The sequence below is a fragment of the Tetrao urogallus genome (genome assembly GCF_951394365.1).
Source record: "Tetrao urogallus genome assembly, chromosome: 14".
Classification (NCBI taxonomy): domain Eukaryota; kingdom Metazoa; phylum Chordata; class Aves; order Galliformes; family Phasianidae; genus Tetrao; species Tetrao urogallus.
Genome location: NC_136827.1, coordinates 3597064 through 3617767, shown reverse-complemented (window position 1 = coordinate 3617767; position 20704 = coordinate 3597064). Strand labels below are relative to the sequence as shown.

Here is a 20704-nt window from a genome sequence, read left to right as displayed (position 1 = left end):
ATGCGTCCTGACTAAACAGACGTTGCAAATTCTGGGGGCACTTTCATTTCCAATGCATAGTTTTACTGATGAAATTATATTAATTAATAACAAACTGAATTGCTTTCTTAAGAAAATTTTCCTCTTCAGCTGTTTTTACTGTTGAAAGTTAAACTAACACTTCAAAATAATGTAGCCACTTGTGACCAGATAAAAACATAGCATCAAGCAGGGTTCAGTAAGAAGCATTACTATGTGTAGTCGTTACTTCAGTTCTTGCAAACAGGCCAACTGTATCCGAGGTACTGTGTCATCTGGGAAAGTCTTGTAAATACTTTGGCATCAGAAGAGTGGTCCAATCTGAATAACCAGCAAATGCAGAATGACATATTTCCTGGAAGTAAAAAGACAACAATTGTAGATGAACAAATCACCAGATATGATCTTGTTCTACTGTCTCTAACAAATCAATCTCCTGTAGTTTTATAACTTTGACAGCGAGATCTCTAGTAGAAACTGAAAGTTGTTATTTTTTTTAAATTTGGAGCACCTCATATGAAATGTCATAAAACAACCAAAAATGGATACAAAACACTGATGTTTCCTTCAATTCAGTTAGTCACACTATAATACACCAATGATACATGCTTCAGTGGCTGAAGGGATGCAGAGTATTGTTGTTTCCTTCTAAGAACATGAGCCACGTGTTGATGTGTGGTGCATTATGGTATGAGAAATGCACGTAAAGCAGCATTGCTAATGAATATGTGATGTATTAGTGCTGAAGTAAGAGAATATAAAGGCACCAACTGTAAAAGCTATCTTGCACTTTTCAATCCATGTGCAGACACTTTCACATGTAGCTGGCAATCGCGTAGGCCACGAGGAATCTTGTTACTTGAATATTTTTTGCGATGTAAGATAATTTGATAGAATTTTGCTGGCAACCTATTGTTACAAATGTAGACTCATGATGGCCCCCTGAATTAGAACATACAGGTATATCACATATTGTCTTGATCAAAATAGTGTACTGTATTTTTTTTAGTCAGCACTTTTTCATTCCAGCTGTTGCTGATTCTCACCAAAATCATCTGTGCTATGGACTTGCTTTCAAATGTTCTCCTCCACAGCATTTTGGGCTGAAATTCAGAATATGCAACAAACAATGATAGACTGTTAAGCTAGCTGCTGGAATAGAATAGAATTGGGCTAATAAAATAAATTTGTGCAAAATATGAGAAATATACCACAGGATTTCTAATAATCCAAAGAGATTTACTTTTGTGATTACAGAGATGCTTAATATTGTGACTAAATTCCCAGCATGAAATTATACTTGTGTTCAACTGGCAGTTTAATTACCTGTACTTTTATTGTCTTAGCCTAATGTTTTTTTTTAAGCATTGCACAAACTTTACCATCTTTAATTTAGGGGACTTAATGAGCTGGATGTATTGGGAAAGGTATTTTATCACAGTGTAATGAACAAATTTATGTAGCCCCACATCATTTCAAGCAATATAATTTAAGCAAATTAATAATACAATACCATTCTATTATGAAGCTTTAGAAAAAAGTGAAAGTATCAGATGATTTCAGTGCAGAGACAAATGTCACAAAAGATATCAGTAAACAAATATGTACAGTAATACAAGTTATACTTTCATGATACCACGTACCTTAAATTGCCATGCTGCTTATTCAGTGCAAACAAGTTAATACAATAAAAACATCAAGTTGATACTGCAAACAAAGTTCAGTGCCAAGATCTGAATTCTCATATTGTTTACTAATTACTGGAGCCTTTTTACAATTTTATTTGAGAATCTATCCAAATACTGCAGTAACATTCCCTACGTCCCACCACAGCTGCTCCAGGCAGATAGACTGCTTTAATGTGAGACTACTTTAATTCCCAATTAAAGTAATGGATGCCAGGTTTTCATGACTGACCTTGTATTCAGCCCTCCTATTCCTTCCCTTCCTCAGGCAGTTGCTCACAGATCTCAGGAAATGCCTTTGAATTGTTTGGTGGTTTTCTGTTGTTTTTTTTTTGTTGTTGTTGTTTTGGTTTGGTTTTCCTTTTTTTTTTTCCTGAATCACACAGTGGATTGCTTCCAATCTCCTCATTCACTGGTTGCAGTTTGAGGGAAAAGTTAAATATTTTATCTCGTTTTTATATTCCTTCATTTATAGTTTGACACCTTAATTTTCCATTTTGCTTGACTTCTTTTTAAAAAATATTTTTTATTTCTTTTAATGACAGTGTGACAGTAGTATTCTACTTTAGTGTTTCTGGGAAAAGGAATCTCAACAGACTTTGTTAAGGAGCAAGTAAATCACTAGGCTAAAAGCATTTTATGAGGGCAAGAAAACGATTAGTATAATCACCTTCCTTAATGAGCATCAGCACTTCAAACTTCCTTGTTCACTCTAGATTATTTTGCCACCTTGATGGTCCACCTACCAAAGATTAAACAGATGAATTTAAGCATTTCTGATGCAATGATACTTGATAGAGCTGTAGTGACTGAGTGACTTTGTCATATTTGATTTGTTTTTTTTAATCCTGTGTAAAACCTATTTTCTGTAATATGCTGCTAGAGGAATATTTTTGTTTGCTTCATCACGTTACTACATTAAAATTTCAGAGCTCGATGAAAAATAGTTTATCCAAAGTATAATTAAAATTTTAAATCTAAAAGTACAAAACTCAAGGGCTGCTCTGAATGTAATGTCTCCAGTTTTACTGTGTTGGTTGCACAGCAGTAGAGGTTGAACCGAACCTTCCTGCCAGTATTCCATTACATTGTGTTGCTGTGTGACGGAAGGCAGCAGAGGGGCAGTCTGAGACAGTAGTGTCTGACATGGGAGTCCATGTGAATCAAAGAGGTGAAACTGAATTCCTCCACGTGGAAAAAATGGTACCCACTAGCATTCATCAGTGTTTGTTGAACGTTGGTAGAGACCAAATAGTAGATGTGAGCACAGTGAGGAGGTGAGCAGTGTGTTTCAGCTGTTACAACTGTTCATCTCCACAGGTGCAGATTTTTATGAGCACTGCACGCAGGCTCTTGTTCATCACTGGCAAAAATGCATAGCCATTGGTGGTGACTGTGTTGAAAAAGAATGTTTTGTAGGTGAGAATGTTCTCTATCAATTAATGTTACTGCATTATTTGGTGTATTTTCCATGGAAATAAATAGGAGGCATTACTTTTGGAGCAGCCTAGTGGTTATTTAATTTTCCAAGTTCTTAATGTTGCTCCATTTTTTCTTTTTTTAGTATTCACTCAAAGGTAACATCTAGGGCAACAGTTGTAGTAAGTCATTCAAGGATGAATTTTAATGAACGGATTTAATTTTTATTACATAAGAAACCCCAGTGGAGTTTATGGTGCTATTATTTTTTTAGCATTTTTATGTTCAGTAAGGGCAGAGACAAATTCATCACAGTCCAGTGGGCTGCAGAATTATTTTTAATAATTTCACCTCTGATTTAATGTCATTTTCACGTTTATAGAAGGCTCTTTTATAGTAGCATCAGGTTACCAGGAGATTTTGCAAGGCTAGAACAGAATAATAGAAGTCATTATGTGAACATCTTGTAGCAATCTCTGCAGATTATACAAGAAAAGAAAAAAACAAAACAAAACAAAAAAACAAAAAAAACCCACCTGTCAATTAATTTGAAAATAAATGATGACCTCAGATATTTAAGTGTACTTTTTTCCCAGTTATGGATGCTGCAAAATTTTATAACCACAAAGAACTGTCATATCAGGTATTACAATGCCTGGTTCCAGCACTCAGGAACACTAATGCTCTTGTTACTTTTTGCATGTTCTCAGTGTCCCTTTTAGCACCACAGGCATTCCAGGAGTGTAACAAATGTGCTTCATCTTTTTCTTGATGCATTACTTTTCATCCTCTTCCTGTCTGAATCTTACCATCTTTTAGAAGGGAATTTCATAGGATTTTAGGAGATAGAATGCTTCAAGAATGCTTTGTGCTAAGATGTGAAAGTGTTTGTGTGTATTCAGCTGGAGTTGTGACTTGCTCATGGCTTGATGAAAGGACCAACCTTGAACAACACTGGTGTTTTATACAGAATACTTTATAGTATGTGTAAGAGACTTGTTCATTTGGATTGATCCTGTTATATTAGGATACTGGTGAAAACCTGCAGATGCAAGTATGCGACAATACTGATCTTCATTAGAAGTGCTTTTCTTGGTGGATAAATATCTGGGAAAAGAATATTTGTTTTCTTTAGACGGATGCATCATATGTTTTATAGGATGGTTAAAATCAAGCAGTGGATTTTGATGTTTTAGGCAAAGACCTGTACCCTAATTATTTGCACATAATGCAAGTAGTTCGGGTACAAGCAGCATAAGGGGATGAACATTGGTTGGGACTTCTAACTACTAATAAATTAAACATATTAGTAATTTAAACCAGTGTGATTAATTTTTTTTTTTCCTATGTGTTTTTTCATGGACTTGGATCAACTTGAGTACTGACCCAATCTGAAATATATCTCTTCAGGTATAAGCTGTTAGCCACCTAGCTATATAGGGTGCTGTTCAAGTCCAGTGTTACAATTCTGTTGCAAAGTTTACTCCAGAATTTGCTGGAAGGTACTATTAGACATCTTCTGTCATGCCTGGGAACATTCATTAATAGTTTTGTTTGTTTGTTTTAAAAAAAGGACAAAGTACAGATAAAAATGTGTAACACTTCACAGTTACCTGCCATAGGAGTTATATTCCTTAAGGTAGTTTAAATATACTTAATAGTTACTAAAACTAATGGTGATAGTGAAATCAAATCCTAGGTGTATTAATTTGTTATCGTTGTACTGCAAATTTCTCAGCTAAGCCATTCCTTTCAGATAGGGGGATCTTTGGTTTGTTAACTTCACTATTTTGTTTGATCTTCTGAAAGACATTAGTGATGCTTTCAGGTTGTCCAAGGATCTATTTGCTTTCCTTAAGCAAAATGCTTGACTTGATCTTTTGGCAGAGTAATTTGTTTGTGAAATTAGCAGGGGGCAAAAAAAAAAAAAAAGGCTTATACTGATTGGAATTTATTTCTCTTTGGTCAGATGGAGAGAGGAAATGGTGGACAAGCGCTGTTGTCAGGAGGTGTCTCTAACATCAGTACAAATTCTGGGAGTTTCATAGAAGTTTCTTAAAAACTATAAAGAAAGTAGGACTGGGAATTTTAGTGAAAGCTGAAGAACGTTTGTGGCCTCCTTTTGTGTGGCTGTGCTTGATAGCTGCGCTTTTGGAAATCACACGTAGAAAGCCACAACATCAGCATTTTCAGAAAAGCCTCTGAACCCTGCAAACTACAGCCAAAGGCAACTTCAGTTTCCTTGATGTGGCCTCTCTAAATATAGTGATTCTATGTTTCTGTAGTGATTTTATTCACAATATATCAATTAATTTAATGTTTTAAAAGTTACCCATATTTATTCTGTTAGAGCTTCAGTCTTAATTCCAAAATGGCAGAATTCTGAAATGACAACTTTTTAATGTTCAGGAGATTTTTAGTCTTATTTCGACCATTTAGAAACTGTGCAGTGATTTTCTCTGCCTTTCAAGCCTACAAAATAAGCAGTACCTAGTTTTTTCAGCATATACTGAACAGAGGAAGTCACCACCTTTAAGCACTGATGTTAATGTGAAATATCCCTGTCTCATTATTCTCCAGTCACCATTTTTCCTTCAAATTGCAAATGTTCAAAAGCTGCTGAGGAAATCAGTCTCAAGTGAGGCTTAATTTCCTTCTTTTATGGTGTTAATATTCAAAGACAGCATGTGGAAAACAAATATTTGTTGCTTGCAAAAATTATACATGACCAGGACAGTCTGTCATGCAGTGAGTAACTTCGTATGCAGATCTTAATGCTTTCACAACATTTGCTTGCAGTATCTCATTGGGATTGAAACAGAAGAATTATCTTGAAATTCTAAATTGAAATTGAAATTCTCTCCCAAAAAAGCCTTTAAGAATAGAAGTTTTAACAAATATTTTACATAGCTTGTTCTGTAAGAGAATGGATGAAGATGTACTTAGAGTATAGACAAACTGCAAGCAGGTTTGTGAGGGAAATATTTTCAACTGAAAATGTATGAAAGGTGCAGAGCCTACGAATTAAAAACAATTCCCCTACAGTACGAAATTGCCTACTGTGATGAAATACAGGAAAAAGATGACAGAAAGGAGGAAACATGAAGCTGCTGAGAGCAATTTTTAAAATGACCTCTACATGTACACGGATGTTCATCAGTCACAGCAAGGAGTCTTATTTCTTTGAGTCTTGCAGAATAAAGCAAAATGCTGTCCATGAAGGTGAATACATTTGTTATTGAAAGAGATGAAATAATTTGTGTAGCGTAGTTTTGTGTCTGGAGATCTCTCCAATGCATATGTTGTCTTGGGTAGCGTTTCATTATTTATTCTTTTTGATGAATACATAGGAAATCTAGTTCTGACTGTGAGCAGTGCCACAGATCTCTGTTTGTATTCCTGTATGTGTGTAAAGGTTCCCTTCTGCAGTGGTTTCAGTAATGCTGAACAAACTGTACCTGAGCACCAAAGACCACATTTATTTATTTATTCAAATCCTGCTTGTAGGTTTTGTGAACCACCTAAAGTTGGGATCGGGACACACATAGAGTAGAATTTACTACAGATCAGTAATACATGATGCAACAACTTTCTAACTTCAAAAAGAGAAGATTTTAGCAGTGGGAGAGATTATAGGATTTTGTCTCTGAGCAATAAAACAGCAAGGTTTGAAGATTACTTCAGACTGGTGAGACAAGGTAGGGAAGGTGCTATGGTATTTACCCTTGGGAGAAAAAAAATTGGTCTTGGCTGAGCAAGTTTTAGGAATACAAATGGGCCCTGGCTTGGCTATACTTTGCTTGAGATGACGTGATGCCTTTCTGCGTGAAGTGTTGAAGATGCAGTGAAAAATAAAAACAGTGAGGATTTTCATTTATTTATTAACATAATTTTGAGAACTACGCTACTTGAAATTCTGTTATTTTACTTAAAAAAACAAAACTAAACATCAAACCTACCTCGTCTGAATACATGAGATGATAGAGCCCATTGGTGTTTGGGAACAAAAGGTTTTATAGATTATAAAAAACACAGATTTCATAGATTATAAAAAGCTCTTTTGGAGCGTTAGTGGTTGTCAATTCAAAATTTACAGTAGGGAGATTATCTAAACAAACTTTTACTGATTACAAATGAATAAATTCAGTCCTACATAAACAGCTTAGAAGCCCTTTTTTTTTTTTTTTTTGGCAGTGTTTACAGAGGTAGCTGTACTTAAAACTGGGAAATTTCTCTTGAAGAAATGCTTGAGTGCTTACAGGGAGATGGAAGTTATCCAATGTGACAGGTTGGTGAGTTGGAAAGTGCCCAAATAGCTGGTTCATATCATAAAATTTCACTGCTTTTTCGTGTATAAATATGGTATTCTACTATTTTCTTGTTCATTGAAAAAATATTTGGAAGTACTTTCTGATTGTGTAAAAGTGTAGACATACATGTTACACCATAAATTACTGTACATTTACATCCAGGCTTTACAGAACACCAACATATGCGTATCTGTAGATATAGATATATAGATAGCCTGTGCATAGGTAGACATGCAGTCAGAGATTATTGCTTTGCAGGCCTCAATACTTTGATTAGAAACACTCTAATTAATAACGTTTATCTCTTACCCTTTTCCTTCAGTGGGTAGGTTTAACAAGTAAGCCAGCAACTAAACTTAATGTATCTCCTGAGCAGGAATCTAAAACTACATTTAAAGGGTCACAGTTTGCCTTCTTGCTACATTTCCTGCAGATTTTTATGAGCACTGCACGCAGGCTCTTGTTCATCACTGGCAAAAATGCATAGCCAACGGTGGTGACTGTGTTGAAAAAGAATGTTTTGTAGGTGAGAATGTTCTCTATCAATTAATATTATTGCATTCTTTGTTGCATTTTCCATGGAAATAAATAGGAGGCATTACTACTGGTTTACTTTTTGACGTATGTAGATAATGCATATTGAATACAAGACTTTGGCACCTTTCTCCTGATATCCAGTACCTTAATTGATACTTCTGAGGTCTTGTTGTTCTTTCAAATATCAGTTTCTCATGTATTACCAAATGATTTTCTCTATATCACCTGTGGTTTCTGTAGTTTTTTTTATTTCCCTGCCAGTCTAGTGTGTGTTGTTTCAACTAGTGGAATATCAAACAAAAGATAGCAATATCTTCCAAAGTCATATGTTTGTCTGAATTTCTGAGCTTGTTTTATTCAAAACTTTATTTCCTAAGGTTAACATTCCTTCATTTCTGTTCTGAACTTCTTCTTATAAAGTGTCTACAACACTTGTTTACTTAGTCTACAACTTTTCCAGACAGAGGAAGAGTAAACCCAGTCCATCTCAAGTGTCTAATGCCGGTTCAGTAACACAGTCCCTTCCCATCATTCCTCTGGATTTTTTTTTTTTTACTATCCTCAGAGCAACAAAAATTGATGAACTTCTTACAGTAGATTACTTCATTAAGAAAATCATACTTCTTCAGAGTGCTTGTTCCACACTGATCTTTTCAGGGATTCGTTTAATGTGAGAATCTTGTGTTACACAGAGATCTGTATCATCCTAGAACTGAGTTGGAAGTGTCCCTTAAATGCTATCTAGCCCAACTCCCCTGCAGTGCACTGGGACACCTACAGCTCCGTCCAGTTTCTCAGAGCTGCATCCAGCCTGACTTTGAATCCACCACACTTGTGGGCAACCTGTTCCAATGTCTCATCTCCCTTACTGTAAAAAATGTCTTCCTTATATCCAGTCTAAATCTCTCCTCTTTTAGTTTGAAACCATTTCCCCTCATGCAATTGCAACAGACCGTGCTAAAGAATCTGTCCTTTCTTACAGCCCACCTTTAGCATGTTTGCACGTTGCTGTAGCATGCAGTGGTAACTTTTAAAATGGCTCAATGCGTCGTTGGTAAATGTTCACTGAAAGTCCAGCTGCATAGGGGCAGATAAACAAAAACTCAGATTGCTGTTGCAGAGTATATCCGTTCAGTTTAACTTTGGCAATATTTATTTAAATTTGAATTCCTCTTCTTTGCACACTGAGAGTAGGCGTCTCTTGGTTTCAGTCTTGCTGACTTGGACAAACAGAAACCATTATTTCCTTAATGGGATTATTTTTATCTAGATGCATGTAAAGCTCCTTTTACAAAAAGGAAACATGACCTCTGTCCCACTTGTATATACTTGAATATGATTTCTTCTGTGTTTATTTATGAGCTGCAGAATCTTTAGGTAGGAATATATATGGTTAAAACTAAGATTCAAATAGTAGGAAAATAGTACTGCATATTAGGTTAACTTTCAGTTAATTAATGGTTATGAGAGTGATTGTGTGCCCTTGAGAAAAAATAAACATGCAGAATGCAGTAAGGCAAAGTATGAAACAAAACAAAACAAAACAAAAAAAAAAAAAAAAAAAAAAGCCTCTTCTATGAAAACTTCATGGAATTGTCACTGCTGTGCTTCAGGATTTTGAAAAGACCATAACGAAATTGTGTCTCTACTATGTATAATGAACTATACATATGTGGGATGCATGCACGAAATCTGAATTTGAGGGAAGACTATTTCTAACCTGTCATTTAAAAAGCAAAGGAAGTTGCTGGTCTTCTGCACTTAATTGTTTCTGTCATTACAGAATTTTTTTTACCTTTGGTGAACCATATGGAAGAGACAACTGTCACATACATATTAAACATCCTGCATATGTTGGGAGATGGCAAAAGAAAAAAAGCATGCAGGTTCTTGCTTAAACACATTCTCCCATGATTCTGGGCTTCCTATGAAAGAATGGAAACCTGTGCAGAAAGCTTGTGTCTCATCGTGATAACACATCTGGAATTTAAAATCTGCATCTGGAGGCTTTTTTACCTCCACTTGTGCAGGCTAGTGGGTGACATCAGAAATGCAAATGACAGTACGTTTTGCTCTCATTAGTTGCAGTTTTTAAGTACTAGGCTAAATATACCTTGCTGTAGATCTTTCTAACCTTCTGGTTCTGAAAAGTATTTCAGTGTGAGGGAATTGAGTTATGGCAGGTTAGAGACTGGATTACCAGAAATTGGCTGACAGTTACTGCTGGAGGTATGGAAATTATACTGATTGACATTGGCAGGTATATACAGAGAAGGGCATTTCCTGTTAGCCTCTCTATTATTTGATGAGAAAAGCTGCAGGTGGAGGACTCGTAAGAAAATCTGGTATCAATTATGATCATGGCTGCTTTTCAGTATCAGAGGAATCTCTTCTCAAGTTTTATCCATCTTAGTGCAGCCTGCTAAAGCAATCTAGTGATCTGGAATGCCTTCTCTTTCAATTTTTGTGATATGAATAAGTGCTATAAGTGTTGATGTGATTGTTAGCTGGGATTCATGTAAAACTTCTGTTTCGTTTCACTCCTGAAGTGAATAAGCTGAAATTATCTGATCTTGAGAGGAATCTGAGAGAACAGAGAGCAAGAGGGAAACCTTTCCTTATTGTCTGTATCTGCTATGAGTTATTTTACCTCAATGTAAATGTGAGGTAAATGTGACAATGTTGGCATATATGATGATGGATACAGTTAAATAACAAGGAATACATAATAGAAAACTCATTGATGTTCCTTATTTATTTGCCCCTTAGCAACTCCCTTCCTTTGGTTTTGCATTTGCAGATTTCCGTATCTATTCCATACTGTCCATTGTGTAGGCTTTCAGGAAAACACTGAAGACAAATTTTTACAGTCATGCTTTCAGTTTTGTTCACCAGCTGGTACCTTCAGTTCTCTGTGATTTTATTCTGTCATTTTATAGCCCACTTCTGTCCTTTTTACTTTAATATCCTATATATAGTTCAGTGTTGCTTGTGAGGTGTCCAGATTATGCAGTACAAATGCCTTTAAAAATAAATTGTAGTTATTGCCTGGCTATCTTTTCTAAAGGTAGAGAGAAGTTGTTTTCCTGATTACTTAATATTTGTTAGGAGAAGATTTGAAAATAAAGCACTACAGTTAATTATTTGCAGCCAGAAAGTACTGTAGCCTTGCAATTGCTCTGTATGCTTTCCAGCACACCCACTATTAAGAGCCCCAGGCGCTGAACGTAAGCTGTGCTGCAACTCAGTTTGCTAGAGGTATGAATTCTAAGTTAGAACATTATTGCCATGGGCAGCATTATTTCAAAATATTTATGGCTAAGTATTGTTAATTCTTCAAAGCAGTAGGGTGGCAAATCATTCAAATTCGGTCCCACTGGGGTAAGGCAAGAGGATGATTTGTTTATCACACTTTAATAAAATACTATTCTTTTATCCTTTGATTTCTGCTGACTCAGGTAAGGAGAGTTTTAAATTGTGTCAGAAGTAACAATTTCTAAGTGTACAAAAATAAGTGCTTTGCCCCATGATATTTAGGAAAAAAATATGCTTATTTTTATTGGCAGCTTTTTAATTTGTGAATCCAGTAAGGTGAAAAAGGCACAAGTTGAACAGGGCTGGGCATTCGGCTGGAACACAAAGGCTCTTAATGACTGAAGTGCGGAGGATGACAAGTTGAAAAACATACTAAGAAGGTGGATTTACAGTTTTTCTGTCTGCTGTGTACCTGTGCTTGTGAACGAGGTGTGTGATGCGTTCAGCTCTGAATTTTGATAGTTTTTGCAAAATCTCTTTAATATTAGTTTTAGAATGCTGACATAAACAGAGGGAGACTACAGTTAGAGGATCTTATTGAGGTACCAGAGAGCTCTAAAGCTGGGGCAGAAACTCAGTAACTATGGATCTTTCAGCATGCTATGTACTATTCGTATAGAAACAAGAGGAGGAAAAGGTACGGCTGCATACTTTAGGAGAATAAAGTGTAGTAAGATAATGAGTTGTTTCTGGCGCATTTAACAAGATGATAAATTCTATAGGAAAATTAATAAGAAGACAGTACAATGGCAGGAAGAGGGTGAGATACTTCAATATGTGTTTTTTGAAGGCAGCTAGAATCAAGCAGGCCTTGTGCCTAGTCTGTCTTCAAGTCCTTTAAGAGAGGAGAGCTGCAATCTGATTTTTTAAAACAGTCACAGAAGTGTAGATGAGCATTTTACTGTCCTCCTGATAATGCATTTCTGAGGTGACAGAACACACAGGATATCAATCACACTTTTATAATCTACTGATCGGTCACTAAAAGAGAGATTAAAACCTTCAAACACAAAGGTCTCTGAGCCTTGCTGAAGAAATTAACATGTAATTTCTCTGGGCAACAAAAGCAAATGTCCGAGTGATGTCAAGGGCAAAAGCACTCATCTCAAACCACCGCAACTTCTTGGCCTTAAATCAGATAGCTTACATCTGCTTTTATAACTGGTATGAATGCAAATTTTGCTTTAGTTAACAAAGTTATTTTTAGAGAAGTTAATTACTGATAATCATTTCTGTAGTAAATCTGCACTGCCCTGAGTTGTTGAGGCACCGGTTTGTCTTTCAGTGTCGTTTTGAAATTCAGTCCTTTCTGAGACTCACATTTTTAAGGTGTCCAGGAGCTATGAAGATTGAAATATGCATACTCAAAAACTGTATGGAAATTAGTGTTCTCAAAAATACCTTGTAGTCTGAAATGAGTTTTCCACATGGGAAGGCAGTAAACTTCAAAACAGACAGGAAGATACATACTTAGATACTTAGTAAAGTCTACAAATAAACTGAGAATCGTGTTCCTCATAGGATGGCAAATCCCTAAAAAGTAGTCTGTAAGTTAATCACTTTAAGTAACTGTCTCAAAATCTCTTTCTCTGTGCTCTCCAAGACTCCTCTAAAGACAGTACAGAACAGCCTATGCAGTGAGTATTTCACATGACTGTGGCATCGTTACTGAGTTTGAAAAGAAAAGAGCAGTCTGCATATTGACAGTGTAATATGGTCAGCCCTACGTTAGTGTTTCAGGAATGAAGAACATCTTTATTGTATTTTGTATCTCTGGGATGTCTTCCTGGGGGCTGTCATAGCATTGCCAGTAATTTAATAGCAGTTACTTCCTTTAATCCTCATGCCTTACAAGCAGTACATCACATTAGTGCCTCTGCAACAAGGTTATATTCACAAAATTATAGGCTTTTTTTTTTTTTTTTTTTTTAAATTATTACTTTATTTCCTCAGAAATAGCTTCAGGTGTAAATTCTATATCCTATATACCATGACAAATTTCAGTAGTTTACTTCTGAAACTGATACTGGACATGATAGTATTAATTTGGAATTGCGTTTAGTGGAGGTGTAGGTTGCAGTAGTTCAAATCATAGCCCTCCTTTTGTACGTTTTGTTAGATATATACTGATGTTCCCACACGTTATTTATTGCAGCAACCAACCATAGAAAAAAATCCTTGTAAAACTGTTCAGGAGACACATGCAGGTAATATCAGAGGCATAACAAATACGGAGATAAAGACAAATGTTCCTTCTTTAACAAAAACAATAAACACAACGGCATTATACCTCTTTCAATTTCTAATCTGGTTTTATTGCTAGTTTTACAAAGTTAAACTGGTTACAGAGTACCAGTTCAATGTTCTTAATTTGGAAAGGGACAAATGACAATTAGAGCTGCCAAACTGTATGCTGCACTTTGACAGCAGCATACATATAAATATCAGGAATAGCACCAGGCTCCTCACTGCAGCAGTTTGACTTTATCTCCCTGTTTCAGCTGCTAAAAAAAAAAAAAAAAGAAAGAAAAGGAGTAGCGTGGATTTTTTTTGCTAGTTTAGCTATACCTAATGACAAAATAGCACTAGACTTAACAAAGGCAGACTGTGATCTACCAAAAGGATTACTCCAAGCAGGAAAGGCAGTGCTGTTCTTAATCCAAGCCTAATAGAAACCTAAATATTGGTGACTGCTAATGTTTTGTGTACCTTGGGAAAACTAAGATTTTTTCTTCACCAGTAATGTATGCTGTTATACAGACTTCAAGTCTCTTTCCATTAATGGCTTCAGGATTGGATGTGATTCTCATGGACTTCTGATAAAAATTGTTGCCCTTGGGAAGCTCAAGAACATGTGTACTGTTACTGAAATAGTAATGGTTAAAAAACCCACCTTATTTAATTGACAATAATATGTATCAGTGCATTTCTTAAACAATTTACTATTTATTAATTGTAATTATGTGCAAGTTTCTAGATTTGTTAATATAATGCATAGGTGTTGTTGGAGAGAGATTTTCATTGAGCCTGATTTTCTCTGTAAGATTATTTTAAAGCAAGAGGCAAGTTTCTGAAGCTTCTATCATTGTTAAGGGTAACTTTTCTGATAAAGCCTTACTTTAACCATCCAAAATACATTGTAGTAGCATCATCTGTGATTATGCAGTTGAGCTTTTAAATTTAATTTTTCTGTTCTTGTCTTATGTTCGGTTCAGCTGAAAGGGAACAAAATGAATTAAAGGGTGGCTGAGTTCTGGGAACAGATGAGCTGGCTCTATTCTGTTTTAAAGAAGTGAATCACCAGTTTAAGACATCTGTCTTCTCAAAATGTGTAGATTTAAAGTACATAGTTTAGAAATAAAAGATGTTATTGCTCTTTCTTTGCTTAACTTTTTGTACATGCAAGAATAAATTGCTTAATTCAAGCCATATCTTCTAGGCCTAGTTGTCGATCTCCACGGCAGACTGTGCTTTATTTTGTAGTGCTGTACAATTGGAAATACCTTGTTACTGGTTTGTTTTTTCCTGCTGTTACACTTCTAGAGGACTAGGTTCTGCACAGCACAGGCGTTGCTTTATTTCTTTCAGTCTTTTTACCAACTGCAAAAGGCCAACCAAACTTTAGTACAATAAATATTTTTCTGAATGTGGAAAAAACTTAATATTGCTCATCTTATACTTTGACAGCTTGTATTTGCATGTGTTTCAGATGTTTTTGTGGAATACTGTCTGGGAAAAGCAGTAAATTTTACAACCCTGTATTTTCAATACAGACATAGGATGAATCAATTACAGTCTTTATTCTAGCTATGGACTGTAGAAATTCTGGGTTGGATTTACAGAAACAAATTGCAGCTGCAGTGAAAGAACTGAATGGAATTAATGTTATTTTTGAATATTGTTGGGAAATCAACAAAATGTTTTTTAAAAAGACTAAAAGCAAAATGCTGAAGGATGTATGTTCTAAAAACATCACGCTGCTGTCATGCCAAAAAACTTCTCAGTGCTTTTATATATGTTTGAGAAAGTCCAGTGCAATAATTTCAGAGCTGCCCTGATTGTCTAGCTTACTACTTATTTAAATCTTACAGAGCAGCTGCTGTTACTATTTCATTGTTTCATTCTTAGGCCATCAAAAGCGCTTGAATTATCAGAAATTATTCATGTTTACATTTTGTTTGCTTTTTAATGATGAGGGTTATGTCTTTGCACTGTGGCTCAGTGTTGGTAAGCGTAAATATTACTCCAGTATGTGAAATCAGTGTCTTCCTTCATCACTGCAGAATTCCACCTACACAAAAATTACTCTGAGTAGCCACTGAAATACTCTTACATTAGTACTGAAGGGGAGCTTCATTCTATCATGTTTCTGTTGCTGTTTGTTTTCCTGGTGCATTTACTGTATTTATTCTTGTGGTGCTGGTATTATCTGAAGTTACTACGGCAACCTGTCACCATTTGCTATTATAAAGTATGCTGGGATTTAGTTGCTAGGTGTTGAAGTTTGTTGTCTTACTCATATGACCCTAATATTTTTCTGATGCTTCTTCTGTGCATGTTGCATCCACAGCTAATATTCACATATTCACCTTAACAACCAATTTCTGTTACTTTAGCTAAACTTTTCCAGTGCTTATATTAAAGCAAGTCGGCATTGTAATTCATTAAAATTTGATGAATTTGATATAATAATGCTGCTGCTGCTGCTTTTTTTTCCAGTGGGCAGGAAATTTGATTATTTCCTGAGACATTTTCTCCTGTGTCTTATTTTCATTTGACTTCTCATTTACTTTGCATTCCAGCTGGAAATGTTATTTATTTTCTGATCTATTTCTTTACTCGTATTTTTTCTTTAATGCTTTTTATGCTTTTTGAAAGCATATCAACCAATTTATTAATTCATAATTAGAATTCAGTGCTGCTTCTGTTCCTGAACTCTTTTATATCTAAATGTGTGTGAATGTTTCAAAATTGGAAAACATCCTTCTTATTGTATCACTTTGAAGAAGTACAATATATTCCAGTGTCATTTCTGATAATTTTTCTTATTATTCTTAGTATTCTCTCATCAACAGAGTGTTTACTCGATACTTTTTTTTTTTTTTTTTTACACATTTGACCTAGTTTTAAGCAGCCTCTCTGCTTTAATTCCTTGGATAAATCCTAAACACAGCTGAAATGACTTTCTAGGCTTCTGCTTGAACTTCATCTTGTTTTGTTCAACCATTCAGTCCTTACACATAATACGTGATTTAATTAAATAAACTTTTAAATCCTCAACATTAGACTATTGTTTCTGTAGGCTGTGCTTGATTCCAAATTTCTTCTATCTAGTGAGCTTGCAGTCTTCATTCAAAGTGTTATAGGTAGTTACTGTGCAGAACTGAAAATAGCTTTTTTCAAGCAGTTCATGTTCTTTGCATATTTTATAGCAGGTACTTAAACAGCATGGGAGAATTTAAGAGCACAGAGATTTGCAGACTTGATCACAGCTCTCTATATTCCTAAATGAGGCTGTTTTCATGGTGAAGCTGAGAGAGCATGAATACTTGAATAATCCGAGGCTGCATTTGAGAAGTGAATGTTTATTGCTGGTGTTTCAGCTTCAGAAGGGGAGGGGCATGCATTTAACCTATGAAGGAGCAGGCAATTAATTTCTAATAGCTGAGAGTGTGGGCAAGAAAAATATTAGAGATTAATTTGGCATATTTTTGTGCTTTACAGATGTCTGGAAATGATGGAATAAGTTTTAGTAGCAAACCAGCTGTGACCTTTTTATTTATAATGTGGCATTAAGTCACACTGATATGAATTTGACAGGTGGGGGCAAAGCACCTGTATAGTAATGTGCTATCTTTGTTTCTGGCTTTTTTTAGTAATCAAAACATATGATCTATTAATTATAAAATGACAATACATGATGATTAAGATTAGGCATTTGTGCTGTAGCATAATAACAGATATAGCTAGACATATTTTAGAAGTTGGTTACAAGAGCAACACAAAATAACCTTCTTAATGTCTTTAAGCCTTTAAGCAACATAATGGATCTATTCAAGGCTTGTAAAGAAATTCTACTTATTTCAATAAATGATTATTTAATAAGAGTATAGAAAAGCATTTTGTGGCATAAGTTTAATAAAAATAAAGGTTGTTTTTAAATGTACAGTATTCTCTAACTTCTGCCAGGTTTTTTGTTTTTGTTTTTTTTTTCCCAAAATCAAGACATCAGAAAGAAAAAAATAACAGTTTCATTACTGCATCCTTTGTAATTCATTATTATTTCCTCTTACAAATTTAACATCACAGGAAACATTTTTCTGATTCACAACTGTTAAAGTGAACTTCTACTGCAGGAAAATCAGCATTTCTTTTTAAAAAAGCATCAGTACCCGAGAACACACGATGCCTTACCTGAAATCTTTGAGTGTACCCACAGGAAATATCTTCTTGGTCTTACAAAGTAGATAAGCCTCTCACTAGCTCTAATGTTACTCCAAAATAAGCTATAATAGGTCTTTCATATTGTAATTGTCACTGTTTATATGCAAGAAGTGTACTAGATCTGCTCACGCAGGAATAAATAAATAAAAAAAAAGGCAGTACAAACTGAACAGCAGCTAACATGAAAGTAAAAGACCTCTAGTGGCCATAACCTGAAGTTAAAGGAGGTTTCCCTTTAGTAGACAAAATGGTTGTGGACAGCAGTCTGCATGTTTGGTACTTCGGTAACGTATGTATTTGTTGACTTTCTGACACAGCAGAAGTGTAAAGCGAAGCAGAGTTCAACAGAGAATCTGATCTGAAGGACAAATGAGCACAGAGGGACTGTGGGGAGTCACTTCTGACACTTCTAAGCCTGCATGATGAAAAGAATCAAAGTGAAATCAATCTAGAAAACTATTTTGCATGCTCACTTCCTCCAGATTCTCTTATTTTAATAGAATCAAAGCATTTAAGCAGATTCACTCCTAAAACAGTAATGAAGAAAATTATAAGGTATCAGTAAGGAGGATTCTTCACTGTCTTAAAGGAAAACTAACAATAATTAAGCATGCTATTACTGAGAGATAAGTATCTTTGTCAGTCTCAGTCAGTGGCAGTGAAAACCCAGGCTTATGAATCATTTTATATATTGCATTGTTTCAGCTTTAGAAATAGAAGGAAATAAAACATTTACTTGTGAGGAAGTTTGAGAGAAGTTATGAGAAAAAAAAGTATTCTACCAAGATTTAGAGTTCAGTAATAGTTACTTCAGTGCCTATAAAATTCATCCTTTCTTGCAGTATTTCTTCCTGTAAAATACCATAGCCTTTATTTCTACAATGATTAGAAATTTTTGATTGCAGTATTCTTTTCTTCCTCTGAATTCATAATGGTAGAATCCTAGGAAATATCACCTGCTTTTTAGGAGTCTTTGGGTAATATTTAGTTGCACTTTATATATAAGTACAGCTCAGACTATGTGCTTCCAAGTACTTTTTCATAAATGATGCCACTCTTTTTTTTCTCCAGAGATGGCTATTGCCAGGGTAGTTTTTGAACTCTGATTTCACAGTATGTTTCTTTCATCTGAGTTTGTGAATGTTTGCATTTGATTTTATTTTAACATCCATAAAAAGATTTATTAGGCATTTGGAACAGTCCAGATCTAGACTACAATCCAATATCTAAAGTAATCTAGATCTGTAACCTTTCTATTGATTGCTTTCTGTTTTCTTTCAGAGTCATTTTGTTGCATGCATGACAGCCATATTAAACCAGATGAATGATCAGCATTACTCAGTTTACATTGAAACTTTTCAGACGAGTTCAGAACTGGTGGTGAGTATAAAATAAACATGGATATGATAAATAACTTCAGTATTTTATAAGCTATGAATCATCGGTAGCATTGTTTAGTATTTTGCCTGGTTCTTCCTTGCATGTAGTCTGTTTCTGCGAATTTTTTGCCTCTAGGTCATTTTATTCCCTCCCTCTTCTGCTGGTGTCCTTGGACAATATACTGTGGTCTGAAACCTGTGATCTCATTGAAGTCATCTGACTTTTAGGTGATAATTTAGAAACCAAGAATTAAGTAAGAGGATCTTTGTTATGTACTGTTTTGAGGAGAAACATGTTGAAATACATAAACAAAACAGAAAATCATCAACAAAACAACCCTTAACTACTCAAACCTTCCATTCCCATTTTGCACATGGTGATCAGTTTCCACTTTTCACTACTGGACAAGATAATGTTGCACCTAAATGCAGTTAAATGCCTTTTTCTTCTGATGCAGCGTACTACGTCAGTTGTTCCTGGCATAAATGAAGAATATTTGCTGTATTTTTTCTCATTTGTATCAGTAATCACTGGTTTTGTCTCTTATCTGTACTTGTGACATAACTTCAAAATAAGCTGGATATAGGGTAAGGTTTTCATTACATAATCTACAGTTTCTACATGGAAGTAATATTTTTACTTGGGAAGGTTTGTCTGCTTTACTTTCTTTAGTACAGTCAGTGCTATGCTATAATTGAAATGCTGACAGATGAAATCATGGGTAGCTTTTGCAGTTCTTCATGTGCTTGAATTTATTTGAAAACATATGAGTATTTTCAAAATAATTTCAGCTTCCAAGGAAATTTGGGTACTTGGTCCTGGATAATATAATAATAGAAGATAATAGAAGTTTTAGTGAAAACTATCAAGTGCAGTAATACTTCATCTGCCTGAACAGCTCTTCAGAGCAAATTTAAACAAAAACAACAAAATACACCATGGTTGGGTTTTTGGTTTTTTTTCTGTTTATAGAAGCATTGGTTTGTTGACTTGTCATTTTTTTCAGGAGCACAAGTGTATGTATGAAGATGATAAAGATTTGTTCTCTGTGCTGTGGAGAGCTATTGTTCACTTCTTTCTCTTTAAGTAATTTGACAAAGTACAATCTTTTCAGAAAGCTGCTTGCTAGATTTTGTGTAATAAATGATGACATTTCAGCTCACTAGCCTCATGCACTTTTAGCTGACTTGCTTAGAAATTCAAGGTTAAAACTGCATGGGTGCACTGTACTTGAAATACCAGACACAAACTTTGTGCTAGCAGGCAGAGTTTTATTGTGTTTTGTTTTCCAGGACTTCTTGATGGAAACATTCATAATGTTCAAAGATCTCATTGGAAAGAATGTTTACCCTTCAGACTGGATGGCTATGAGCATGGTGCAGAACAGGTAAAGAGGTGCTCATGTTCAGTGTGCTTGTGAAAAGGGAACTTGTTTCATATCTTACTAAAAAGTGAACTTTTGCCCTTCCAGCTGACAACATAATTCCAATTTGCTTGATGCCAAAAAAGTCAACATCTAAAATAATTCATTAAATAGTTTATCTGCTTATGCAGTAAGTCCATTTATGAAAGAAAGGGAAAAAAATAACCCTAAAG

The 20704-nt window shown here is 35.1% G+C and overlaps 1 protein-coding gene across 1 annotated transcript in view; it reads left to right on the top strand.

Moving 5' to 3' along the window:
- The window catches only part of DOCK2 (dedicator of cytokinesis 2), a gene marked incomplete at both ends in the record, with an annotated part of 154066 nt that overhangs the window by 69246 nt on the left and 64116 nt on the right, over positions 1-20704 (top strand). The window contains 2 exons of the mRNA XM_079542135.1: positions 19010-19108; positions 20401-20495. Coding sequence (XP_079398261.1) covers positions 19010-19108; positions 20401-20495 — 194 coding nt within the window. The remainder of the gene's footprint in view (positions 1-19009; positions 19109-20400; positions 20496-20704) is intronic.